General features: G+C 34.6%; 1 protein-coding gene and 1 long non-coding RNA gene across 4 annotated transcripts in view; both read left to right on the top strand.

The window, feature by feature from the left end:
• PRKD1 (protein kinase D1) overlaps window positions 1–25,773 on the top strand; it is a 335,451-nt gene that overhangs the window by 248,997 nt on the left and 60,681 nt on the right. For 2 of the 3 annotated variants that reach the window (XM_058738712.1, XM_058738714.1), the window contains exons 3-5: window positions 2,907–3,038; window positions 4,649–4,809; window positions 15,010–15,033. In XM_058738712.1, coding sequence (XP_058594695.1) covers window positions 2,907–3,038; window positions 4,649–4,809; window positions 15,010–15,033 — 317 coding nt within the window. The remainder of the gene's footprint in view (window positions 1–2,906; window positions 3,039–4,648; window positions 4,810–15,009; window positions 15,034–25,773) is intronic. The other variant, XM_058738713.1, reaches the window with a different exon arrangement.
• LOC131517050 (uncharacterized) lies at window positions 19,693–24,134 on the top strand. The gene is made up of 2 exons (XR_009264359.1): window positions 19,693–21,029; window positions 21,062–24,134. It is a non-coding gene; the product is annotated as an uncharacterized LOC131517050 (long non-coding RNA).

Here is a 25,773-nt window from a genome sequence, read left to right as displayed (position 1 = left end):
TAAATTAGGGGGGTGGGGTGTGAGTGGAGAAGGAGTGTGGTCATTGAAAAACTTCAGTTTAATTATTTATATTTTTTCTGATTAATTCAAAAATATCTAAGTGCACCTTAGTATTAGTATTCTCAAATACTAATGTTTCTTATTTTGAAAACTACAGTAATTATTAACTAATTGATATTATAGTATTGTCATAGATGTTTGGTCCTGAGGGGTGACTTCTGGTGTGTGTGGGAGTGGGGGAGGAGCAAGGAGTTAATGATTGGCACACAGTATTTTTTTTTTTTTTTGATATTTAGAAAAAAAATTTTTTGTCCAATAGTAAGAGAACTCAGTTTTAAAGAGAATTTTGCATTCCCAAATTAGACATGTTTTGACCAGACCACAAAAGTAGATGATTAGTACCCAAATTGTACTCCTTTACTGATAAGCATTGACCATAATATTGTGAATCTTAAAGTGAGAAACCTAACATGCAATTTCTCAAACTTATTTCAGTTGAAATCCTTTTTATAAAGAATTGTAAGTTCTAGTCAGAACTTCATGTAGTCCGTGTTGGTACATGGCCGTTTGTGGTTCTTTGATCGCCTTCTTCTTCCCACACTTAATATCTTAGCATAGTATCCAGTATATACCAAGAGCACAGTAAATCTTAATTATTGTTGTTATTTTAATTATCTTTCCAACTGAATAAAAGTAATAATTTTAATAAGTTGATGACAGGTGATTTTCAACATTAAAGCACGTTAATTTGGAATAAAGTGTTTTTATTCAAGCCTCAAAGAAAAACCAACCCATTAAAATTTTTCTCTTATTATAATCCAATTGTATGTCATGTGAACCATCAGCAATATTCTTTCTGGTAAAAGTGATTCACTTTCCTGTATGTTGTATTGTCACTTGCCCTAACAGATGCGATACCCTCAAAGTTGTCCTCCTAATTTTGGACAACTACGTAGCAGAGGTGAATGGCCTACATTTTTAGTATGCACTCTCTCCCACCTTGCATACTTGAGTTAGCAAGGTAAAAGCACTTCTAAGTACACTCAGTGAGTGATTTGTTAGCCGATAGCCTGCTCTCCAAGGCCACAATAGGAAAACTGCAACTATTTATTTCCCACATCATGGGGCTATTGGATATAACTCTTTGGGCAGAGGTAAGGAAGATAAGATGTATCACTGGTGTGGTGAAAAGGACATGAATTGGGAACCAGAACGCCTACAGATTGTAGTTTTAGTTCTATTCAGTATCTTAGGTCACATTTTGTAGTTTCTCTGAACCTTATAAGTTATTTTATACTTATTGTGGGTTTGTTTGTTTTTACTCTTCTTTCTTGCTAGTTTGGTAGACTCTGTAAAGAAGTGTTACTCATCATTAGATCTTTATGCCCAGTTGTACCATTGACAACGTTGAAGGTGCTTAACAAATGTGTGTAGAAAAAGTAAGGCAAGAAGACAACCAGAAGGAAGAGAAAGACAGAATAGAACAATATATTTAAGGCCTAAGTTTCCCCCCAAATTCTCTTTGAATAAAACCTTGTGAAATCAAGCATACATGGTCCTAACATTAATGGAAGTGTAAACTTTTAGGGCTTGGAGAAGTTACTATCAGTCAGACCTTCTCTTTTTATGTATGAGAAACAGGCTCATGATGATTAGGTGAAGTGTCATTTGAGTAATGTCTAAGCTGGATCCAGTTCTTCTCCCTCCCAGGACGGCACTCTGGACTGTACTAGATAGGCTCATCGTTAGGCTATGTATGCAAATAAGTCTCAAAAGATATACCCCCTACCCATTAGAATATGGGAAAAGTGAGTGGTCTTTTACTTTCAATTCTCTGTATCATTCTATTTCTTGATACGAACAACAACAAAAAGCATGAACTACTTTTGTAACACAATAAGAAATATTATTTGGAAAAATATAATTAAAAAATAATCAATTTCAATACTCTGCAGGAATGTTATATAGACTCAGTAACAATATGCGAAAACAAAACGTACCCTGCATCATGAGTATGATTTGGTAACGTGTATTTCTTAAAGAGTGGACTGGAATTCACCAGTGTATGTATTAAATCTCTCTGACATATTGGTGAAGAGGTCACTTTGTTATAAATGCTTGGTTATCTTGCCTTAGGAGGTCAAACAACTCTATCTCCCCAAGAAGAGGCTGCTCAGATTTCTTACCTGTCTCCCAGAGGGACACTCCCCCTTCTGATACACCTTTTCATGGTCATAGTCACGTATACCATCTTCTGATCTGTCTAAATTAAATCCATCAAGTTTTCTTTTTTTCTATTAATATTTCTTACTGCCTTTTTGGAGAAGAAAAAGCAAAACATTTTTAAGTAAGAGCAGGTGTTTGTAAATCTTATTGAACTGTCCTTTCATTCATGCTTTCTTCCACGTTTTGCCTATCATCAAAGTGTCCTGAAACTTTGACTAACGGGAAGAAGAGCGAGGGGGTTGCCACCAGCTGTAAAGCTGTGGGTGAGAAGAATGGAGTCTCACCACTAAAGCCAAGCAATGTTGCATCTTATCTTTCCTGACTTTGCCCGGAGAGTTTGATCCATATTTAGATATTTAATTATCCTGAGGGCTTCTGGGTGGCTCAGTCCCTTAAACATCAGACTCTTGGTTTTGACTCAGGTCATGATCTCACAGTTCCTGAGTTCCAGCCCTGCGTGGGGCTCTGTGCTGACAGCTCAGAGCTGGGAGCCTGGAGCCTGCCTCAGATTCTGTCTCCCTCTCTCTCTTTATGCTCCTCCCCCACTTGCACTCTGTCTCTCTCTGTCTTTCTCTCTCTCAAAACTAAATAAACATTAAAAAAATAATTATCCTGTATGCTAATTATCTATAGGTCAGAGTATCTATTTGACTTATTTTCCAATGTTACTATTTTTACAGCTTCTGCCACCTTTGAAGACTTTCAAATTCGTCCCCACGCTCTTTTTGTTCACTCGTATAGAGCTCCGGCTTTCTGTGATCACTGTGGAGAAATGCTGTGGGGTTTGGTGCGTCAAGGCCTTAAATGCGAAGGTAAGGTCTTTCCTTCCCAACCAAGTCGATCCCATGCTGGAACACATAAGTTACCTGCTTATGTTGTGCCCTCTACAATAATGTCTTCTTAACTTTATGTCTTCCACCAATTTTGGGGATGCATGGATTCTGCTCTGTTCATTTCTTTACATTTCCTGTTTTGAGCTTATTTGCTCTGATCTGGGAAACCTGATTCTCATATCATTTTCCCTGTACTACGTGGATGTGTTTCTTTTGTGTTGGTTATTTTGGCAACAAACTGAAAATAATAATTGCTTCTTAAGTTGGAATTTTTTCAATATTTTTAAAAAATTCTTTTTAATTTTTTTTTTTTTTTTTTTTTGAGAGACAGAGAGAGAGAGCAAGAATGGGGAAGGGGCAGAGAGAGAGGGAGACACAGAATCCAAAGCAGACTCTAGGCTCTGAGCTGTCAGCACAGAGCCCAATGCGGGGATCGAACTCAGAAACCATGAGATCATGACCTGAGCCGAAGTCGGATGTGTAACCGACTGAGACGCCCAGGCACCCCATGTTGGAATTTTGATTCATAGGCATTCGCTAAATGTTTGTTGAAATTAGCAGAAATTTAGGAGGTTAATTAAACCATACAAGGTCAATCAGCTGTAGAGTGGTGGCCTGGAACTTGTACCCATGTTCCTAACAATAGCATAGTTTGCCATAAAATGAACTTTACCATGAAAAGAACTCTAAACTCAAGTGGCTAGAACACCATTATAAATCTTAAAAATACTCCAATCATACAGTGTTCTCTCTGAGTTGTAGGAGGTAGAGCTGTTTGAACTTTGGCCAATATAACCAAGCATTTATGATGCAACCTAGAAATAAGCTAACCACAGTTTTTGAATTTCTGTCTTTGAGAAGACAAGTTAGGTGACAGTGACTTAGAAGAAACTGCCTGAAGTGTGGCTTTATGGAAATTTTCTGGCCTCCTGTGTGACACACAGGGAACTATACATAGTGGAAATATCAAACAAAAAATGGTGCTTTCCTAATTATCTAAAATGTGGAAACCAGCATGTAAAGAAATGTAACATGTTTCTTAACAATTCTACAAGGTAGTTATTATCCGTATTTTATCGATAGCCAAACTGAGGTGTGCAAGGTCATGTAAACAAAAAAATTATAGAGCCAGGATTCACATCAAGTTCAAAAGTTGTGATGCACTGTGATTAACTTTCCCTTATGTGTCCACTCACATTAACTTGTGGCAGCTAAAAAAGCCTCAGGCGATCTCTTTGTTTTTTTTGTTTTTTGTTTTTTCTTTTTTTGTTTGGTTGGTTTTGGGTTTTTTTGTTTCTGTTTTTGTTTTTGCTAGATCCCTTAAAGTCCAAGTCCATTATATCCAAGAATATTTAAACAAAAATGATAACCAGAGTAGTCGCTGAGCTCATCCAAAAGAATCAGAATTCAAAACCCACCTTATTTACAATTTCTGAAAAGAAAACAGAAAAAGCTCAAAAGAAAATTTGAATTTCTAAATAGCCTCAAGAAAAACGAAAACAATACTATTTTTAAAAATGCATAACTTGATACTAGAAGAGCTTTTAATTTATGGTTGAACAAAAATCATTTTTACTTTCTCTTTCCAGGATGCGGACTGAATTACCATAAGAGATGTGCATTTAAAATCCCCAACAATTGCAGTGGCGTGAGGAGGAGAAGGCTCTCGAATGTTTCTCTCACTGGGCTCAGCACCATCCGCACAGCATCTGCTGAGCTCTCCACCAGTGCCCCTGACGAGCCCCTCCTGGTACAGCTTCCTGTTTTTCCATTTATCCATTTGCATGAGAGATCTGTGGGACAATGAGATGACAGTGTCAATCCAAGACAGCACCCCGGGAGGGAGGACACAGCCAGGGTGTTATTGACTGTGTTTCTTCAGGGTTTGTACTGTAGACTGGTCAGTGCTTCATCAAATATCCAACAACTTTGAGTTTGCTTTCATTTATGAGCTCAGTGCAGTTAGAAAATATGTAAGGTTTCATCATGGTCATAGGGCCAGACCAGCACAAACTAACATGTGAATGTTGCAAAACACACTTTGTCAAAATTGGGAAACCAAAGATGAAAGATGTTCTTCTCTGAAGATTATTAGAGTGCTTTGTGACATAGCTGCATATTTATTTTGGGAGAAAAGTTTAAATTTGTTCTTATGAAAATAATGAAAGTCTTTAATTTGTTGGCAATACTGGCATACATTCCAGGGTATTGTCAGGGTGACACAGATTGACAAATGCTATGAGAACAATAGCCCTCAAATGCTTTAAGCATTTCCATTAGCTCTAAACACTTTTGTGGATAGGACTTAAATATTTTTTAAGAAATTTAAATTCGAATTTTCCAAACATTCACAACCAAGTAAAAATTGTGGTAATTATGTGAATTATTTAAAATAGGAAAATAGGCAAACAATGTGAGGCCTTAAATTTCCCGTATTTACTCCCTCCCCTAAAGACTTTTTAGTAATCTAGCTATTGTAAAAATTAATTGAAAAAAATTAAAAATTATTAAAACAGTAAGGTTAAATTCATCCCTCTTGATGTGGAAAAGGGCAATAAATTTTGAATACATCTCTCAAAAGTTGTATTAGTCCCTTGTTTGGAAAATATTTTGTTGTGATCCTTATCACTTCAATTTTGTTACAGCATGAACAAGACATATAATTCAAATGCATGCTCATTTTGGTAAATAGGAAAATGTCATACTATTTTCCCATGACTGACTTAAAATTGAGAGTTTGTTGTGTTTTCAGTCTTTCATGAAGTGAGTCTGTTGGAGGAAGGCAAGTACTTAATCCTGCTGTTAACTAGAAGAATATATTATGTTTGGTAACTATTCAGAATGTATGTGTATCATTTTATATTATTACATAATGTTGCATTAATTGGAACTAGTGATATTTTCATTGAAAGATGCTTAAATTAGGGCGCCTGGTTTGGCTCAGTCGGTTAAGTGTCTGACTTTGGCTGAGCTCACGATTTCACACTTTGTGGGTTCAAGCCCCATGTTGGGCTCTCTGCTGTCAGTTCAGAGCCTGCTTCAGATCCTCTGTCCCCCCTCTCTCTTTGCCCCTTCCTTACTCACACTTTCTCTCTCGCTCTCAAAAATAAACAGACATTAAAGAAAAAGGTGCTTAAATCAAAAGCTATTTACTTTTTCAAATAACTCTCATGTCAGCTTCCCAATTCTAAAATTCCTTGATTTAGTTTGAATTTTTGTAAGTAGTGACTTTTCAAGTGCTAGCAGTTACTCTTGCTTTTAAGATAGTCACTGAGACTCATACTATTTATAGAACACTTACAAGTAAGTTTAAGAAACAAAATTGTATATTAATTATATATTGTTTTCAAATTCTTTAAAAATTATTTAACATCCCACAATGAATCTAAAGCTTTAAAGCCTTTCATTATTACAATAAATTAGATGATTAATGCTAAAGATTCTTCTTTTAGATCTTTCTCAACTTTTTATAATATGTACATATACACACAAATACATGTATATACATATATACACAGACATGCATATATATACTTCAAAACATCACATATATAATTTACATGTTATAAGTATAAATTAAATTACATATTGAAATTATTTACATGCATATATTTATAAATATATACCATTTATACGTAAATATAATTTAGGTTACCTATCTATAGACTATAATACAAGTTTTTAAATCAAATTATTTAATTGCTTTATTTAGCCAAATTAAATTATTTCATCATTTGAATTAGTTGATCACAAGTTATGTTTTACATGAAATGTTGAAACTTACTACTGCTTTCTTGCTGAGTGGAAATTTTTATAGTAGAATGCTTAAAATGTTTTTTTAATATATATTTTTAAAAATCAAATTTCAACGATGTCTGTCAAGAATGCTGGTATAATTGTGATCAAATCAGATATTTCTGAGGTGAGAAAATATTGGGGCCATAAAATACTTTGAAAACTGTTGTTATCCTAAACTTTCATAAACTTGTGTAAAATGCCCAACGGGTAGCCATTAAATAAGAAATGCCCGTGGAAATAATGTCTGTGATACTATTTGACATACTGGCTCTGAAAGTCATGTTTTACATGTGTCAAAGCTTTTTGTGCCTTCATAGGATACCTCTTTATCTTTTGCTTTATCCAATACCTGAGAAAGGAAGAAATACTGGCCTGCTTTGAGGAGGGCACGTATTTTCCAGTTGCCTTGGGTCATGGTCATGCCTTGGCTACTTACTTTATGTAGGAACAAAGCCACCCCGCTGTACCCAGGCATGTTGGAGTACAGTGAATATGTCCCTCTTTATCCCTGGGCAAGGCAGAAAAGGTCAGTAATTACAGTTTAAAATTTAGAGTGAATGCCTAATCAAAAGAAATATTATGTCAATAGTAGTAAAACCTTTTAGTTCTGTATACCATAAGGGATATTTTTCCATTTCCAAAAAAGATGATGACCAAGATAAAGATGACATTGCTTATTAATCTCATTATATCACCCATATTGCAAGTCTGCCATGACAAGTGTATAGATTTTCTCTCAAATGTAAGAAAATGTTTCTCCTATCCATACTTGATGACTTAATAAAATCACCATTTCACATACAGATTAAGACACTGATAATTCTATTAATTTATTCATTTTTGGCACCTAAATTGAATCTCAGATTTCCATAATGCCACTAAGATAGAAAACGAGCATAACAACATAAATCATATGATAGGCTTTATCTATCATCAATTTTGGCAGTAAACGGTATTCATTATACCAACCATAAAGCAGTCCATCTTTTAAGAAGACCCAAAATGAAGTCAATTTATGGTATAACAGCTCAGCAGGGGTGTATACCTCTCTGCACACCATCACCAGCATTAGAAGGAAATGAGAAAAACTCAGTAGGTCCTTGAGTAGGATACATTAATATGTTGTATTATATTATTGTATTATATATATTACGTATTATATGTATTATATATATATTATATATTTATTATGTATGATATGTATTATATGTATATTATATATTATGTATATATATTTATCATATATATTATATTATATATAGTATATATTATATACTATAAGTATACTTATTAAGACTATATTAATTTTATAGTCTTAAGAAAATTGCAAAAGAGAAGTCAGGATTAAATAATCCTATAATTTCTCTATGCTTTATTCATCTTTTTATTTTTATTTACAAATGTTCTTGTAGTATTTGGGAAAAATCAAAATCCATTGAAACCGTGTTATACAAGACTTAATCTTAGGCAAAAAGTGAAATAATCTCTTTCAGAACTTCTGCTCCTAGCTATGAATAAGCTTGTATCTGATCAACTGTTCTACAAGGGACAATTATACAAGCTGAATAAAATAGAAGAGAACAGAACAAAATATTTGGAGGTGCCCAAAAGCAACCAAAGCAATTAGGATTTAAGGGACCAATGTCTTAGAAGGAAATCGCAGAGAGATCAGTGCACAGGATGGCCCCCACAACAAAGTGGCACCAGATGTCAGTCATGCTGGCGTTGAGAACTCCTGAGGTAGAACCGAGCTGGAAAATTTCCAAACATATTATAAAGCGACTGTTAAGACAGTGTAGATTATACAAGGTCTGAGTATCAAAAAATAATATGGTGTTATGCAACAACAGAACAATAAACCAATCAAACAGAACAAAGAGAGTTGAGAAACTATGTATATAGACAAAGCCAACTGATTTCTGACAAGAATATCACTGCTATGAAAAAAGGCTGATCTTTTCAACAAATATTTCTAGGACAAATTGGATATCTGTATGGAAAACATGAATCTTGATCCTACCTTATACCACATACAAAATCAATTCGTGGTGCTAACAATTCTAGGAGCTAACAGAGAAGGGTATCTACAAGAACTTGGAGTTGGGAAAGCCTTTTTAAACAGGACTCACATCACTGATGTCAAAGGGAAAAAGTGATAAATTAGACATCTTTAAAATTCAGAAATTGTTTGCAGCAAAAAATACCATTGAATGGAAAGCAAGTCACTGAATGGAAGAAGATATTTTCAACATATGTATATTATAAAAGATGCATATATATAAATATATAAGGAATATATAAAGAACATCTATAAAAATTTAGAAGACAGACAACCCCATTTAAGGTATAGGCAAAAATATTTGTTTTAACAGCACTTTATAAAAGAACATAATCAATAAACATAAAAATGTCCTTTGCATCATTAGTTATCAAGGAGTCTAAAGTTAATCTACAGTGAAATATCTCTATACCAGAATGTCTAACATTAAAAATAAAACTGATGATAACAAGTATCGATGAAGATATTAAGCAACTGGAACTCTCATACACTACTACTGTGAATATAAATTGGTTCAACAACTTTGGAAAAATGGTTGGCATTTATCTGCTAAATCTGAACATATGAGTAACATGTATGTGAATCCACAGTTCTACTCCTTGGTATATATTCAGCAGAAATGTGTATAGGCATATAAAGATATGTACAAGCATTTTTTTTTAATTTCTTGCTTTTTCATTTTTTTAGACCTCATTTTTTTGAGCAGTTTTAGGCTCTCAGCAAAATTGAAAAGAAGGTACAAAGATTTCCCATATACCACCTGCCCCAACCCGTGCATTGTTTAACCCCTGCCTCCCGCCCCTGTTATCAGCATTACTTGCCAGAGCAGTAGTTCTGTTAATACTGATGTGTCTACACTGACACATCATAATCACCTAAAGTCCCATTTTAGGGTTCAGCCTTGTACATTCTGTGGATTTGGGCAAATGTATAATGATGTATTCATCATTATGGTATCATACAAAGTGTTTTCACTGCCCTCTGTGCTCCAGCTGTTTTCCCTCTTCCCTTTCACCCAGTCCTGCTAACCAGTGATCTTTTTACTTTCTCCATAGCTTTGCCTTTTCCAGAATGTCTTCTAGTTGGAATCATACAGTATGTACCCTTTCCAGATTGGGTTCTTTTACTTAGTAATATGCATTTAAGTTTCCTCCATATCTTTTCATGGCCTGACAACTCTTTCCTCTTAGCATGGAATAATATCCATTGTCTAGGTGTCCACAGTTTATTTATCCGCAGGACATCTTGGCTGCCTCCAATTTTGAGCACTTATGAATAGGCTACTATAAACATCCATGTACAGGTTTTTATGTAGACAGAAGCCTTTTTTTTTTTTTTAACTCTTCTGAGTATCATAAAGTTTGATTGCTAGATTTAAGGTAAGAGTATGTTAGGTTTTTTAAGAAACCATCAAACTGTCTTCAAAGTGGCTGTACTATTTTGCATTCCCACCAGCAATGGATGAGAGTCCCTATTGCTCCTTGTCCTTATTAGCATTTGGTGTTACTAGTGTTCTGGATTTTGGCCATTCTGATAGGTATATGGTGGTATTTCATTGTTTTAATTTGCATTTTCCTGATGACATATGATGTAGAGCTTCTTTCATATGCTTATTTGCTGTCTGCTTATATCTTCTTTTGTTGTTGCTTAAAGATTTTTGTTTTTAAGTAATATCCATACCCAATGTGGGCCTCCAATTTAAAATCCCAAGATCAGGAGTCTCATGCTCTACTGACTGAGCCACCCAGGCACTGTCTTCTTTAGTGAGGTGTCTTTTAAGGTTTTTGGCCCATTTTTAAAATTAAGTTGTTTTCTTATTGTTGAGTTTTAAGAGTTCTTTGTATATTTTAGATAATAATCCTTTATTAGATCTATCTTTTGCAAATATTTTACAAATATTTCCTCCCGGTCTGTGGCTTGTCTTCTAATTCTCTTAGCAATGTGTTTTGCAGAACAGAAGTCTTTTTTTTAATTTTAATGAAGTTCAGTTTATCAGATGTTTCTTTCATGAATTGTGCCTTTGATTTTATTTCTAAAAAGCTATCACCATATCCAAAGCCATGTAGGTTTTTATCCTATGTTATCTTCTAGGAATGTCATAGTATTGTACTTTACATTAAGGTCTGTGGTCCATTTAGAGTTAATTTTTACTAAAGTATGTAAGGTATGCATCTACATTAATTTTTTGCATGTTAATGTTTAGTTCTAGTGCCGTTTGTTGAGGGATCTTTGTACATTGTATTGCCTTTGTTTTTTTGTCAGAGATCAGTTGACTATATTTATGAAGGTCTGTTTTGGGGCACACTAATCTGATACATTGATCTATTTGTCTCTTCTTTCTTTTTTTTAAGATTTTATTTTTATTTTTATTATTTTATTTATTTTTTTAAATTTACATCCAAATTAGCATATAGTGCAATAATGATTTCAGGAGTGGAATCCAGTGATTTATCCCCTCTAGTAACACCCAGTGCTCACGCCAACAAGTGTCCTTAATGCCCCTTACCCATTTAGCCCACCCCCCCAAAAAACCCCTCCAGCAACCTTCTGCTTGTTCTCTGTATTTAATAGTCTCTTATGGTTTGTCCCCTTCCCTGTTTTTATATTATTTTTGCTTTCCTTCCCTTATGTTCTCTGTTTTGTATCTTAAATTCCACATATGAGTGAAGTCATATGATATTTGTCTCTTCTTCACCAGTAACACACTGTTTTGATTATTGTAGCTTTATAGTAAGTCTTGAAGTCAGGTAGCGTCAGTCCTCCAATTCTGTTCTTTTCCTTCAATATTATGTTGGCTATTCTGTTTTTTTTTTCCTTTCCTCCTAAATTTTAGAATCAGTTTATTGACATCCATAAAATAAGTTGCTAGGATTTTGATTGGGATTGCATTAAATCTATAGATCAAGTTGAGAAGAACTGACAGCTTGACAATATTAAATTTTCCTGTCCATGAACATGGAATGTTTCTCCATTATTTAGTTCTTATTTTACTTCTTTCATCAAATTTTTATAGTTTTCCTCAAGCAGATCTTATACATAACTGGTTAGATTTATACCCAAGTATTTTATTTTGAGGGGGTGCCAATGTGAATGATATTGTTGGAAGCATGTTTGTAACTTTATTCATAATAGCTAAAAGCTAGAAACAAAAAAAATCATGAGTTATAAAGTTATTAGGTTTCTTCATCACAGGTCATGTGAGAAATAAAATATTATATTAGAATAATTAATAGTTAATTTTTCTGAAATTCCTATCAGTTAATGAAAATGGGGTACAGGAATTACATTATTTAATAATGGGAAACAAATTCTTTGGGTGCTAAATGAAAAGTATTATGCCACATTATCCTAATATGCATATTATTTGCATAGTTAACATTGTTTTCTACAGTAGTTTTCATTACAGATGAAAAACTGTAATTCTTGTGATCTTCCTTCAAGGGAAACAAAAATAAAAACAAAACTATAGTATAATATTACAATCAACTACTAAAGTAATAGGTGGCTCTGTCTTTTATCTTTATCACCAGACATTTCTGGTGATTCTAACTTGCTAGCAAGGGGGAAAGAGCTGTGTGTTCCCAAAATATTTTCTTCAAAGTAATGGCCCTATCAAATATTCTGCAAAAAAAACCATTTCCTGATCAAATGATCACTGGAAAGTGCTTCGTGCTCTATCTACGCATTGGACGTGGTAATATTTAGTAAGCATAATTATGGGCCTCAGAGTCTTGGGATAATGAAAACAGTGTTCCTATACTGACTCAAACATGGAACCCCTTTTTCTCATAAAACCTGGGGATATCCTGCGGGGGGGAATACATTTTGAGAAATGGTAACTTAGAGGAATAAGTGAATGTATATTGCATAGATCATCTTCAAATATGAGCTGAGTAGCACTCAGCTAAAACTCAATTCTGATGAGAGCCCAGAGTAAAGGTATTCAGGGCTTTCAAATTGGAGGAAAATCATCAGCTTTATATATCGAATACATTTATGATAAGGATAATACCTTATTTTGGAAACTTGAGAAAGAGAAAGCTTTGCCACCTCTTATGACAATGTTCCATAAAAGCACACACAAGCAGGGTTATATTTCCTTGTAGGGGCCTAGGGCAGGCTGCCCCACAATGGGCCACTTTGATGCAAAGATTTTTTTTAGTTAAAAGCAATCAAAACCCAGGAGATGCAGGAAAAGCTCTCTGCCTCCCCTAAGAGTGCCTGAATTTACATTGGAAAGGAGAGCTTTAACGGGAAGCAACTATTAATAGAAACTCCACCTTACCTAAGGAACTTATCTACAAGATGGGGCAACCTTGTTTTTCTAAACATCTCCTTTCACCTTCTTGCTAATGACCTCCTTCCCCTCCATATCCTCAGACCCTACTCCTCTCCTTAGCTCATTTAACCTTCGGGTTGCCTCATTGTCTTTGGAATTTCATATCTATGCTGATTCCCTGTGCTACACCTATTAAATTTGATTTTCTTGTGTTAATCTGTCTCGTGTCAATTTGCTTCTAAGTCTAGATAGAGGGACCATAGGGCAAAGGAAGGTCTTCCTACCTGACATCCTCAAAAGTCATGTTTGGATATGTTCACATGAGCAGTTGTTTACCCTGAATTCTGCACATGCTTCATGTCAATCCAGAAATGTAGCAAGTATCAATGGGTAACAATTAATCTTGGCAGAACCTCTAAATGTACACCACTTCTCAGTGTCTCTGATTGCAGATTGTACATTGCAGAATAGGATGGGGATTCCGAGAACAACAGCCATGCATTGTTGTTAAGAAAAAGAGTCAGGGGCGCCTGGGTGGCGCAGTCGGTTAAGCGTCCGACTTCAGCCAGGTCACGATCTCACGGTCCGTGAGTTCGAGCCCCGCGTCAGGCTCTGGGCTGATGGCTCAGAGCCTGGAGCCTGTTTCCGATTCTGTGTCTCCCTCTCTCTCTGCCCCTCCCCCGTTCATGCTCTGTCTCTCTCTGTCCCAAAAAAAATAAATAAAAAACGTTGAAAAAAAAAATTTAAAAAAAAAAAAAAGAAAAAGAAAAAGAGTCAGGTAGGGGCGCCTGGGTGGCTCAGTCGGTTAAGCGGCTGACTTCGGCTCAGGTCATGATCTCGCAGTCTGTGAGTTCGAGCCCCGCGTCGGGCTCTGTGCTGACAGCTCAGAGCCTGGAGCCTGTTTCAGATTCTGTGTCTCCCTCACTCTGACCCTCCCCCGTTCATGCTCTGTCTCTCTCTGTCTCAAAAATAACTAAACGTTAAAAAAAAAATTAAAAACAACAAAACAAAAAGAGTCAGGTATATTTTAGCTTTGATTTGGGATAGAAAGAATTTGGGATAGAAAGTATAAATATAGATATGTATTGTCCACTTAACCAAGATGTTTCTTACATTTTTCATTGATACTCTTTTTAAAAAAAATTTTCAGAATAATCTTTCTACTTTGATTTATACTTCAACCTTGAACGAAATCAGACATAAAACAATAATATGCAACAAAGACTGTAAAATGAGCAAAGAATGAACTGTAGGCATATTTCTCTCACTAAAACTCTAACCCACTGTTGGACTTTCCAGGTTTGTAAACTACTAATACTGATTATTCATCAGCTTATTCTTGCCTGCAGGCAGATAACAACTACGTAACATTTGATTACTTTGATGACCTTTTTCATTCTTTTGCCATTGAGAGGATGAATTATTGTGAAGAAAATCTAATCTTTCACGTAAAGGTCAAAAATGCTTCATTCTGACTATAATTTATTTTCAACAAGGTGAAAGAGCTGTCTTTCATCATTGACACCGTAACAAGTAGATTTTTTTTAACCTCTATCAACTCTTAACTGTAAACTGTGTTTTTGCCGTCTTGACTTAGTGTCTATAGTTCCGTTTAAATGTTAAAACTTATTTCTAACTCAGGTGTGTTTGTGGCCATAAAGACTGATGAGTGTAACATTTTGCTTGAAAATGCACCTGTATAAAACATTATTGATAACATGCATCGCTTTCTTCAAATAACATCATTTTCTTGTCTTTCTTCCCCTTTTTCTGCACCTTTGCCTGCTTTTTGCCCTTACAACTTCATGTTTCAGTCTCCTGTGAGTCCTGGCTTTGAGGTAGGTACTAATTCTACCTGGCAATAGGAATATGCTTCACCATCTTTTGTAAAACAACATTATACTAATAGGTTGACCTCAGACAATTATTGGTATTGACCCTATGAGAATAATCAGATCAGAATTTGGCTCAGAATCCAGCCTATTGAACTGCAGAAACCCCATTGGTCTTTCTATGAAACTGACAAGATGGGTTGAGAATAGAACAGAATACAGTCAGAACACACTTTACCCAGCAGCATGTTAACTGAAATGCATGCATATTGGAATTGTATCCTGAAGACAGGGTACCACAAAACCATGCAAGTTGAGGCCACCATCCCAATATGTTTATACACAGGTTTTAGTTGGCATGGTAAAACATAAAACAAGGACTGCCTGCAGATGAATGTAACTTTTTTAAAGAAAGGAGCTTTTAATCATTAATATATTATCACAGTCTATTCAATTATTTTTTAAAAAGATGGTATGCAAGTGGGTATATCGAGGTCTCAGTCCATGAAGAAATTATATTTGGAAAATTCACAAATTTCCTTCGTAGAGATTTTAAGTAAACCCCTCTCCAAAATAGGCTTTTTATTTATCTTAAGCAATTGATGGCCTGAATATGGAGGGAAGGCATTTAAATTAAATGTTAAAGCTGAGTATATAACAGTGCTTTTATTGTGATAACTTGTTTTGATGTATTGTCTTTATTAATATTTAGTTTTCCTTATTTCTGTACTTGTGGCACATTGAGAGTTGACATTGTTATTTTTCTTTATGAGACTATGTTTCAAATACCATTATTAGTGTCCATTCTTACATGGTCTTGTTAAGGTAACTATAACAAAAGAAGCTAATGAAAACACAACCAGAACATGTATGAGGTTAAATAAAATTAAGAAATCAAGTTATCTTGATCCTTAGGATATAAAATGAAGAAATTTACTTCAATAATAATAAATTTGTATGTTTGGAAAAATCATCCTAGGCAAAACATTCCTTATATGTCTTTGTAAAATCTTCCTGGTATTATATTGCAATGATATATGATATTAATTTTCTTAATCTCTCCTACTGATTAGTTTGTTTTCTTCTTTTTTTTTTAATTTTAAACATTGCTGAAATAAGCCTCTTTGTGTTTTTTTGTTATACATTTATAAAAGTGTTAGTAGGTTTCTCGATCAGCATCTTTGAATGGATCTAGTAGATTATCTTCTTGGAAGCCAAATGGACTGAAAAATATATACAATTTTTTGCCAAATAGTTCTTCAAAAAGTTGTAAAAGTTTAAATTTATAACCCTGCTAACTACAGTGTATAAAAGTTTCTATTGCTTTATCTTCCCAACAATAGATTTGATTCCTATTTTAAACTTAAAAACATTTTTTTTACTAACTTGATAGGTAAAAAATCTCTATGCCTAAATATTATTTACTTATTGGAGGATAAATAGTTTTTCATATATTTATTGGCCGTTTGTATTTTACCTATGGTTAATTACCTGTCTCTTTTTCTACTGAGTTGCTTATTGGTTGCTTAGAATCTTTATATATGATTAATTCTCTTTCTATTAATCTATGATGGAAGTATACTTTCAGTTTTATGTGTTTTTGACGTCTTTTCCCACACTGTTATTTTAACAGTGAGAGACATATTTTCATTCATTTTCTTACTATACATAGACTGTTGAGAATAAATCAATATGGCCAAATTCAACATAATATTTTTGTCAAATGATTGAAGAGAATATTTTTTTTCCTGAAGTAAAGGAGCTTAAGTCAAGGTAGAAAATGAAGGAGAATTTAAGACATTGGTGTTCTTTGCAACCAGAGGATATAATTGATATAGTGTTTTTAAAGTACGTTAGGTCTTATGGAATGTTTTTTTTTTTTATTTAAGAACTTTATTGAAATTTTAAAAATTATTTTTAAATGTATATAAGGAAGTATTTACTATTATAGCTTTAAAGTTAAGGGGCTCTTTAAAGAATTTATTTTTGCTGAAATTAAATGCTTCTAGTCTAGTGTTTTTGGTAACTCCTAATATTCAGACTGCTTTATAGAAATCATTAGGAAATAAATTGCTCATTCCAGAAGCTTTTCCTGTGTTTGTCTTATATTCTCACTTTTTGCATCCTCTAGTTTTTATGAGTTAGACAATATTGATTTTAACTTGTTATTAATATTAATGGTGCATATTTTCTAAATAATAATTTGGCATAAGCTGCTCTATTATTTTCATAAAGTTTACTGACTCACACTTAATTAAGACAAGCATTATATTAAAAGGAACTCTTGCCTGCCTAGTTTCCTAGAAAATCTCCCCCAGAAATGACTCATTCAGTTACTGTTTTTGTTCATTTTAAAAACAAAAAAACAAAAAAAAAGGAAGACAAGAGAATACCAGTATTGCATTATCTATCTGTAACTGCATATGATTCTGATACACTTTAAAATAGCCGAGGTATATTATTTTCAAATGAGCAAATAATGAAAAAACTATTTCTAATCCTGAATGAAACTATGATGATATTTCTGGCCAAATGAATATTTCCCAGGATATTTTCCAAAGTAGCAGAAGTCTATCAAGAAATAAGAGATTTTAATTGTTATTACTCTTGTGTTCTGGAGTTCAGGAATTTTGGTGATTCATCTGAATTAAAAAGTCATTTTTCCATTTAAATATACACCACACCATCACATCCATGCAGTACATTTGCCAGATATTGCAAGATTTCTTTTGATGATTGTGTAAACTATTTCTTCAGATTCAGCCCTGGGTAGTGTATATGTTCAATGAGGAAAGACATCCAAGAATTCTTTAAGCAGCACGTATGTCTGTACTTCCCAAAAGTTAGAAAATTATGTGCAGGGGTGGGTTTGTCAGGAAGGAGGCCTTCAGTAAAATTAAGAGTGTGTGGTCTACTTGATGTGTTACTAATCAGCTGTTACCTGATTTCATTCAATGTGTCTGGCTTATTATATGTACATTATTAATTCATGCTCTGAACAAAAACTTTCAGATGTGTAATTCTAAATGTAAACACTGCATGAGAGTTCTTCATGAACTCCCCTGGAGGAGGGGGGCATTTACCAGTTGCCCACACTTATAAACATATAGGTCTTGGGAACTAATAGGTCTTTAAAGCAGGCTCTAAAGGACCTATGTTCCCCTCAGAAAAGGGACCATGGCTTTCCTAACACTCCCTACAAGCCATGCCTTAAAACAGAAAACACTGCTCTCTACCTTACGATGCAAAACAGCCCCCCACCCCATGTTATCAATAACAGGCATTTGCTTAGTCTAATGTCATGCCAGACCTGAACAAATTTCAGTCCCTTCTCATTTACTTCCTGACCAATCATGACTACTGAGGTCCTAGTGAGCTCTTAGCTGAGTACTATGGGGAAAAGAAAAAGAAAAAAAAAAAAAAGATTACTGTTCTCAGGAATGTTTCACCCCTCCCCCCCCCAAAAAAAAGAATTGAAGGCTTGTCTAGAACAAATAATAATGAGGTGTGAAGAAAGTGGAATATTGGAATTGGTATTTTAAATTAGACTTCCAGAAGCTTGAGAAATAATTCAGCTTCTAAAATATTTTTCTGTGTTCTCAGAAATATTTAGCTACATGATTTTACTTGATTCATTAGGCATGGTTTTCTGATACCTGGTTCTGTTTGATCCAATGAATGCCCCTCTCCCTTCTCAAGAAGAATGGAAGTATTGCCATTTTAATCATTAATGCAAGATGAAACAATGTCCAGAAGTTATGAGCAAATATACGTACTTCTTTCTCCAAATAGCCTAGTTTTTGGTGATTATTTTTCTGTAGCTGTACACTGAAAATATCACCGAGCGGTATAATTTTATTGAGGGAGTGCTTTCCTATATTTTTAAACTCAAAATTGATAAGGAAAAAACCTTGTCTTATTCTTCTCTCTTTTTTAACTGAGTTACATTAAAATCTAATCTTTGATTCTACCATGTTATTTCAGATGCACATACATAGACACACAGTGCTATGCATTTATCATTCATTGTTATAGGTTAAGATTCTATAAAATGCCATAAAATTATCTTTGTGAGCCCTTAAGTTACACTTACTTTTGAAGGGAGAGGCTCTAACCTTTGTAGCCTTGGATTGTGTTTATGGCGTGCTTTTCCAGCTTTTCGGTGTCTTTAAGTCAGTAATCAATGGGACAGACTCTTTCCAGATTATTTCATTCCATTCTCCTATGAGTTCATAGACCCAGACCAGGCTTTTGTCAACTTAGGCAAGGTCAGATACTATGGGAATATACGTTCCTAACATTACTATTCTTGTTTTTTCCACATAATCTGTTTACCTTCTGATTCACTTTCTATGTGTAGACCAACTCTGACATTTGAAGCCCCAAAGCAGAAGCTGTTGACATCCAAAAGTATTTTCTTCTTCAATGGAAATGCTCCTTTTTTATTGTGTAGCTTTAGAGTGCAAGGCATTAAGGTCACATTGACTTCAAGTAAAAAGAGAGGTAATCTTATGTTATGTCTCCCCTTTCTTCCAAGATCCCATGGATTTGTAGGATTTTGGTAACTGACATTTTGAAAGAACAGCACATGTAATTTGCAACCATTCTTGAACAGTTCTGGTGCTTTCCCTGCAAAGAGTGGATCACTTAAAGCAAATAGTAAGGTTCCTTTACCCTTCATTTCTGTTTACCTAAAAAGAGTGATGCAATAAAAAAGTTAATATAACTTTTAAAACTACTTTAGCACTCGGAAACTCCAGACCACCTTGTATTTTTAATAAGAGAGTATTTATGTTATTAGTGTGACAGCTTTCACAAATCACAGCAAACATTAAGAAATGAATTCTCTGTTGTAAAATACAGCATCGGTCACCACTAAGCAAGGGCACACTTTTTTTTTCCTGCCCTGTAGCAACTCTTTTCAATGTTAAGAAAAGGTGTTGATTAGCTTTTATTTATACTGTACATATTTAGGGTACCCAACTGAGGGGCCAGACTCATTTATCTGTCATACTTGGCAGGCAGTTCAAGGGAATCAGAATTGTAACAGAAGAGCACTGAACGATTGAGAGTCACCTAATGCTCTACCCTCCCTCTACTCAGTGAAGTGCAGGGCATGGAAACATGAGTGTTTTCTGAATGACCCCTTTTCCTCCACCATGGGGGTGTTTTATCTTTTCTTCAAACCTTCATATACATGGGCACTTACTCTGTGTGAGACAGTATTCCAGAAGTTGGTGATACAGTGTTGAACAAAACCATCAAGATTCTCTCCTCATGGCACTCACATTCTATGAAAAGAGACAATAAAAATACAATAAGCAAACAGGTAAGTAAGACCATTGCAGGCTGCAGTAATGGCTTTGGAGGAGACAGGATGGTGTGCCAAAGAATAACAGAATGTGAATGGGGAGTGAGCAGTAAGTTAGATGGTCTGGAGGCCTCTCGGAGAAGGTGATATATGAACTGAAATCCAAAGAATGAGGCAGAACCATGTATACAGAAAGACAGGAAAAGCACATATTGTGATAGTCCATAGTAACAATTATGTTTTATCCAAAATTCTATTGGATTTAAAGTTACTGGGCACAGAGACTTATTTACTGGCCTTTCTATGTCTAGCAGCATCTGAATTGGGTTTTCAGGTAAGATTTGCCCCAGGAAACACTTGCTAAATTAAATAGATCAATCTTGATGGCAGTAGTAGGAACTATCATAAGGTGGTATTCTGCACAGTTCTTTGAGTGATAGTCCAAAATACTAGATGTTAAAACTTCTGAAATAAAGGATTAATGTTTGGTTGGATCTGTTTTCACACAGTTGTGCTTGTATCTTTTAAGTAGAACAGCACCTGAATAAGAAAGCAGGCAGACAACTGAGTGATGCTTATACAATAGAAGCTGTTTATTAAGTTAGTCATTTTGTGCTAGAAAACATGTATGATTCAGATGCTATCCTCTGAGCACAGACAATCTGGTTGAAAGTCTCTTCTGTAGGTCAAGGTTAAGAGATTCACAATATTCTGTAGGTCAAGGTTAAGAGATTCACAATATTTTTGCATTGCATTTTGGCATATAGAACATGTTATTACTTAATTATTCTCACTTTACCCCCAAGAATTGTACCATCGTGACTTAAGTGAAGGGAAGAAAATACTTCTTGCTTTTCTATTAGCATAAAACCAGGGAATGTGAAAACTGGGAGGAGCTAAGGAGAGAGGAATCATTATTTATCACCTGGAGTGAGACTACATGAATTCATAGTTCTGCTACTGACAGACTGTGATCAGGGGCAAATGATGTAACTTCCCTATGATTCAGTTTACTAATTTGTAAAATGGGGATCATAACACTAGTGGCCATGGAGTGTCAATGAATTAATGCATGTAAAGTGCTATGAAAAGAGTTTGGCCCATATAATGGTTAAAGAAGGTGTTTTATGTCATTGTCTTGTTTAAAGGTCTCGGAATTCCCATGGGCGAGATTTAGTCCTCAAATGAGTTGACTGGCTGGCACAATGTTTCAGAATTTTTTCAGAGTTGCCAACACTTGGAAATAGAGTTACTTCATAAACAACTAGATTTTCTGCTTGGTTTTTGAAAAACTAAGAGGTCAGCCAACACTGGGCTCACATACTCACGTGGATTACTAATCCATGAGCTTGGCCATCCCTTTTATTCTGAACCTGTCCTCTCTAATTTCTTATATTGGCCACCATTCTCCATCACATCTCTCATACTGACAGTCTACCCATTGCTTTTAACAACCTGCAAGTATTGGAATTTACTGTCCCTTTCTTTCCAGAGCAGAAGAGTTCTGACAGATTTTGTATTTGCATTGGATATGCCAAGCAGGGGTGAGGAACAGGCAGACACTTAGAGCAGTTGCAGTGAAAAGCATTCCTTAGCCAACTGTACTCTCTTAAAATTGAAACCCTGTAAAGCAGATATGTCAAAGTCACAACCCAGTTAATATTACATTTAAAAGGAGGCTTACATAATAGTTTGTATCTTGAATATCTCTATTGAAATGTCGCATCCATTATCTCCTTGCAGTTACTTCTTGAAAACATTAACTCTGTTCAGTTCAAGCAATGTTTATTGTTTAGCATGTACCAGGCACTTCTTCCATTAACAGAGGACAAATATGATTAAGTCACTGTCCTTCTCTTAGGAGCTTATTGTCTAATGATTGAGACAAGTCAGAAAAAGATGTCAACATGTATGCCAAAGTGTTGTCTTCTGTTTCTCTTTGACTCAAGGGGAGCTTAATGTCACCCCAAATCCATTCCCAATATGAGACTGTGAAGTGAATTTTACTTAATAAATATAAATATTTTAAAACCACAGAGGTTTTCATTTGAGCCATGCATTTTGTAAAGTGACTTTTATCTTCCAAAATCTACGTTTGATTTTTACATAAATGGCAACAAGCAAACCACAAGGAAAGGCAACTTCCCACCCTCTGTTTTCCAGCTTTACTAATGAAGGGGACTCATTTTGAACCACAAAGTAGAATATACCTTGTTGGGAAATGGTTTCAGAGTCCTGTTAAATGTTAAAGACATGCTGGCAGTTGGAGTTTCCATAATGTAATCTAAGCAGTCATTTCCTGGGAAGGTTCCAAACTTGCTGAGTCATTAATTTAGCATACCAGGTTACAGAACAAATTCAGCCTCTAGAAAAGCAGGGTATTTTATCCATGTAAGTAGGTGTTCAACACATACAGTTTTTACTTTGGCTGTAATTTCAAATGAATACAGTTAGCATAAGAATACTATAGGCACCTCACAAAACTTAAAATAATTAATCTCTGTAACCTTTATGTAATCTCTAATACTGGCTTTAAAACTCAGCTTTCATCATTTTTCTGCTCTCCTGTTCTCTTCTGTCCATGATGTGATATATCACTGAATACAGAAATGAAGTCTTTATACTTTGTATCAAGTATAATTTGCCAAGTCAAGTCATTTCCATACACACACACACCAATACCATACTTTGCAGTTATCTTGGGGCTCTCACAAAGGTTTCACACCTGTAACTTGATCTAAACTCCTCCAGTCTAGAAAAGAACAGTTCATAATATCAAGAGCTGATGTGGAAATGTAAGTTTTTAGAAGTACCCCCTCCTGCATGTGCTTGCCATAATTAAGGGAAGTTAAGATCTGTTCTGTGAGTTCTGAGCCATGTTTTTCTCTGAACATAATAGTGAAGCAGAACGAGACAAAATGTAGCTGTGCCCTTTCCAGAGCATTTCACCTTTTCTCCCTTTTCCCATAAAAAATGATCATTCAGCAGGTTGCTCGGGTTCACTAAATACACACTGTCAAACTGGAACAGCAAGTAACAGTGGAAATTAATTCAAACACCATTTAGTTTATCTAGTAAAACCTTCACTAGTGTTGATAGGTAAGGAAGAATTTTCTCTTTACTAAAGTTAACTTTAAAGAAAGATCTTATTTAAAATTCTAAGGGACTGTGCACATTTCAATTCTACAAATAAGTAAAAAGAATAAAATGAAGTAAGTTAAGGAAAAAGTAAAACAATACTATTTCTCTTTATTTTAGATGATAACGTGTCACATGCACAAAAGCCTGGTTGTTTAAGTCAACATTACCCTTTACTTTGACTCACCACGAAGTCTTATCATGTTGAAGTTCTCGTAAAGACCAAGTTAGCTGGCTTTAGATCAATGAGAATTTGTTAAGCATCTATTTTCTTTACCAATTTCTAAATCTTGCCTACTCTGTAACTTGATGCAACAAACAAAATACTGTAATTATGGCTTTCCGGTCTATATACCTTCAAATAAAACTTAACCTAATAATTAAAATGACATTTTTTGGCTTAAAATAGTAACTGAATATTAATTACTAATGAAAAATGTATTGCTGTTCTGAAAATCCTTAAGAGTGTTTGGTTTGTGTTCACATCATTAGAAATAGTTTCAAAGGGATTATTAACAAGATTACAGAAATGTTAGTTCTTAAACATTTCCATAAACTATGATAAATGTGTGTTACAGGGCATGGCTTTATTTCATAGGCTTTTGTTTTTCTGTTTGTTTTATAATCTGTTAGGTATCAATAAAGGCCTTGTTTTGCATTTTGGTTGAAGAGTGGATAAATATCTCATAAGCATTTACAAAATTATCAAATAGTGACCCCATCTTCCTTTTTTGTCTTGGCTGAGATTTGCATCCTTGTAGGGAAAAGCACGCGTGTATGTGTGTGTGTGTGTGTGTGTGTACACTCCAGAAACATAGAGTATAATTGTACAAATGAAACTTCTGAAGGCCTCCCCATTCTCCCTTTCCCAGAGTGTTTGTTATCTAGTAAAATTAAACAACATAAGCTCCTGGGTCATGATGCTAACTGATTTTAATTTTAAAATGTCATGAATACCAGGAGGGCACTCTTTATTAATACTATTAAAACCTCAAATTCCTTTTAAATCTTAAGTGCTGTTAAAGTCTTAATTTCTGACATTATAACTTATAGAATTTGTGAGATGTTATTCAGTGCCAAGGACGCATGTGGCTGTGTGAATCTCACCATTGCCTAAATAATGTGTGTAATACAGTCTGTGGACCATAGTGACAGCAAACTTTTCTTCTATAAACTCATGTAACATTTAAAAATTCCTTATTTAGTCCTACCTTGAAGGTAATAAAATAAATGACTTCTAGTTTAAGGCAGTGTTTAAGTGAATGTTACCATGTTGGATAACAAGAAAACATTCAATTTATCAGATTGCCTCTGGCTCTTCTAAGTGAATTTGCATCACAATATAGTAAATAGTCCTTTGTGAAACTGACTCTAGGAACACAGCCTAGAATTAGGTACCTTAAGATTAAGGAAAATAGCTGAAGAATGATTTGGTCAACTTTTCATAGGATTTCCCAAGTCTGAGAACATTTTAAGTCTGCTAAGAAAGTGTGATGTCAGGTCAGCTTTTATTCTGAGTGTTGAAACTTTCCAACTATGGAAAAATATCAATTTTCATTTTAGACTGTGCTTAAAACTGGCCTGGTGGCTACAGTTACTCAAGAAGGACACAAAAAACTGGGACCTAACCCTGTGAAAATTTAATAAATTTAATTATTTTTCAGTTCCATTGAAGATATTTATTCAGTATATTCATGTTCATGATTCTGGTTTGGCAAACCTGTGGCCTATCTTTAAGCTCCCTAGACTTCTCTGTGTGGGTTGAAACTTTCCAGGGTAATTATCCTTTACAGTTATCTTTATGGGATTTATCTTTATGGGATTGTAATTATAAATGTAACTGTAGACATAATATCCCTATGACAAATTTCACCTCAGATTTCTTTTGATTATAGCTAGTGAACTGGCAAATCAAAATTTCTCCATTTGGTAATAAATGGTGTTACCTTTTGGTGCCAATAGTCATTGAAACGGTTAGAAATTGTATGTAAATAAGATTTCTTTCTCATCTTGTCAGTCATCATTCCAAACCTGGCACTGACTGAGTAAGGTGATAATACAAGGGCTCTGGAGGCAAACAAATATAGGTTCATGTTTTGACTTTCACTAGCCTTTGACTCAAGAGGATATACTTCAACTTTATGAGCTTAGATGGCTGAACTTTTGATAATAAACCCTATCTTGTAAGGTTCCTCACACAATGATTACTAAAGGTAGGAGCTTAATAAATGAGATGTATAATTACAATAAAACTATTAAAAAGTAATTCAATTCCTCCTTTATTCTGATGATTTCAA

This window comes from Neofelis nebulosa, chromosome 7, assembly GCF_028018385.1.
Source record: "Neofelis nebulosa isolate mNeoNeb1 chromosome 7, mNeoNeb1.pri, whole genome shotgun sequence".
NCBI lineage: Eukaryota > Metazoa > Chordata > Mammalia > Carnivora > Felidae > Neofelis > Neofelis nebulosa.
Note: the sequence above shows the minus strand (reverse complement) of the source record. Positions and strands in the feature narration are given on the sequence as shown.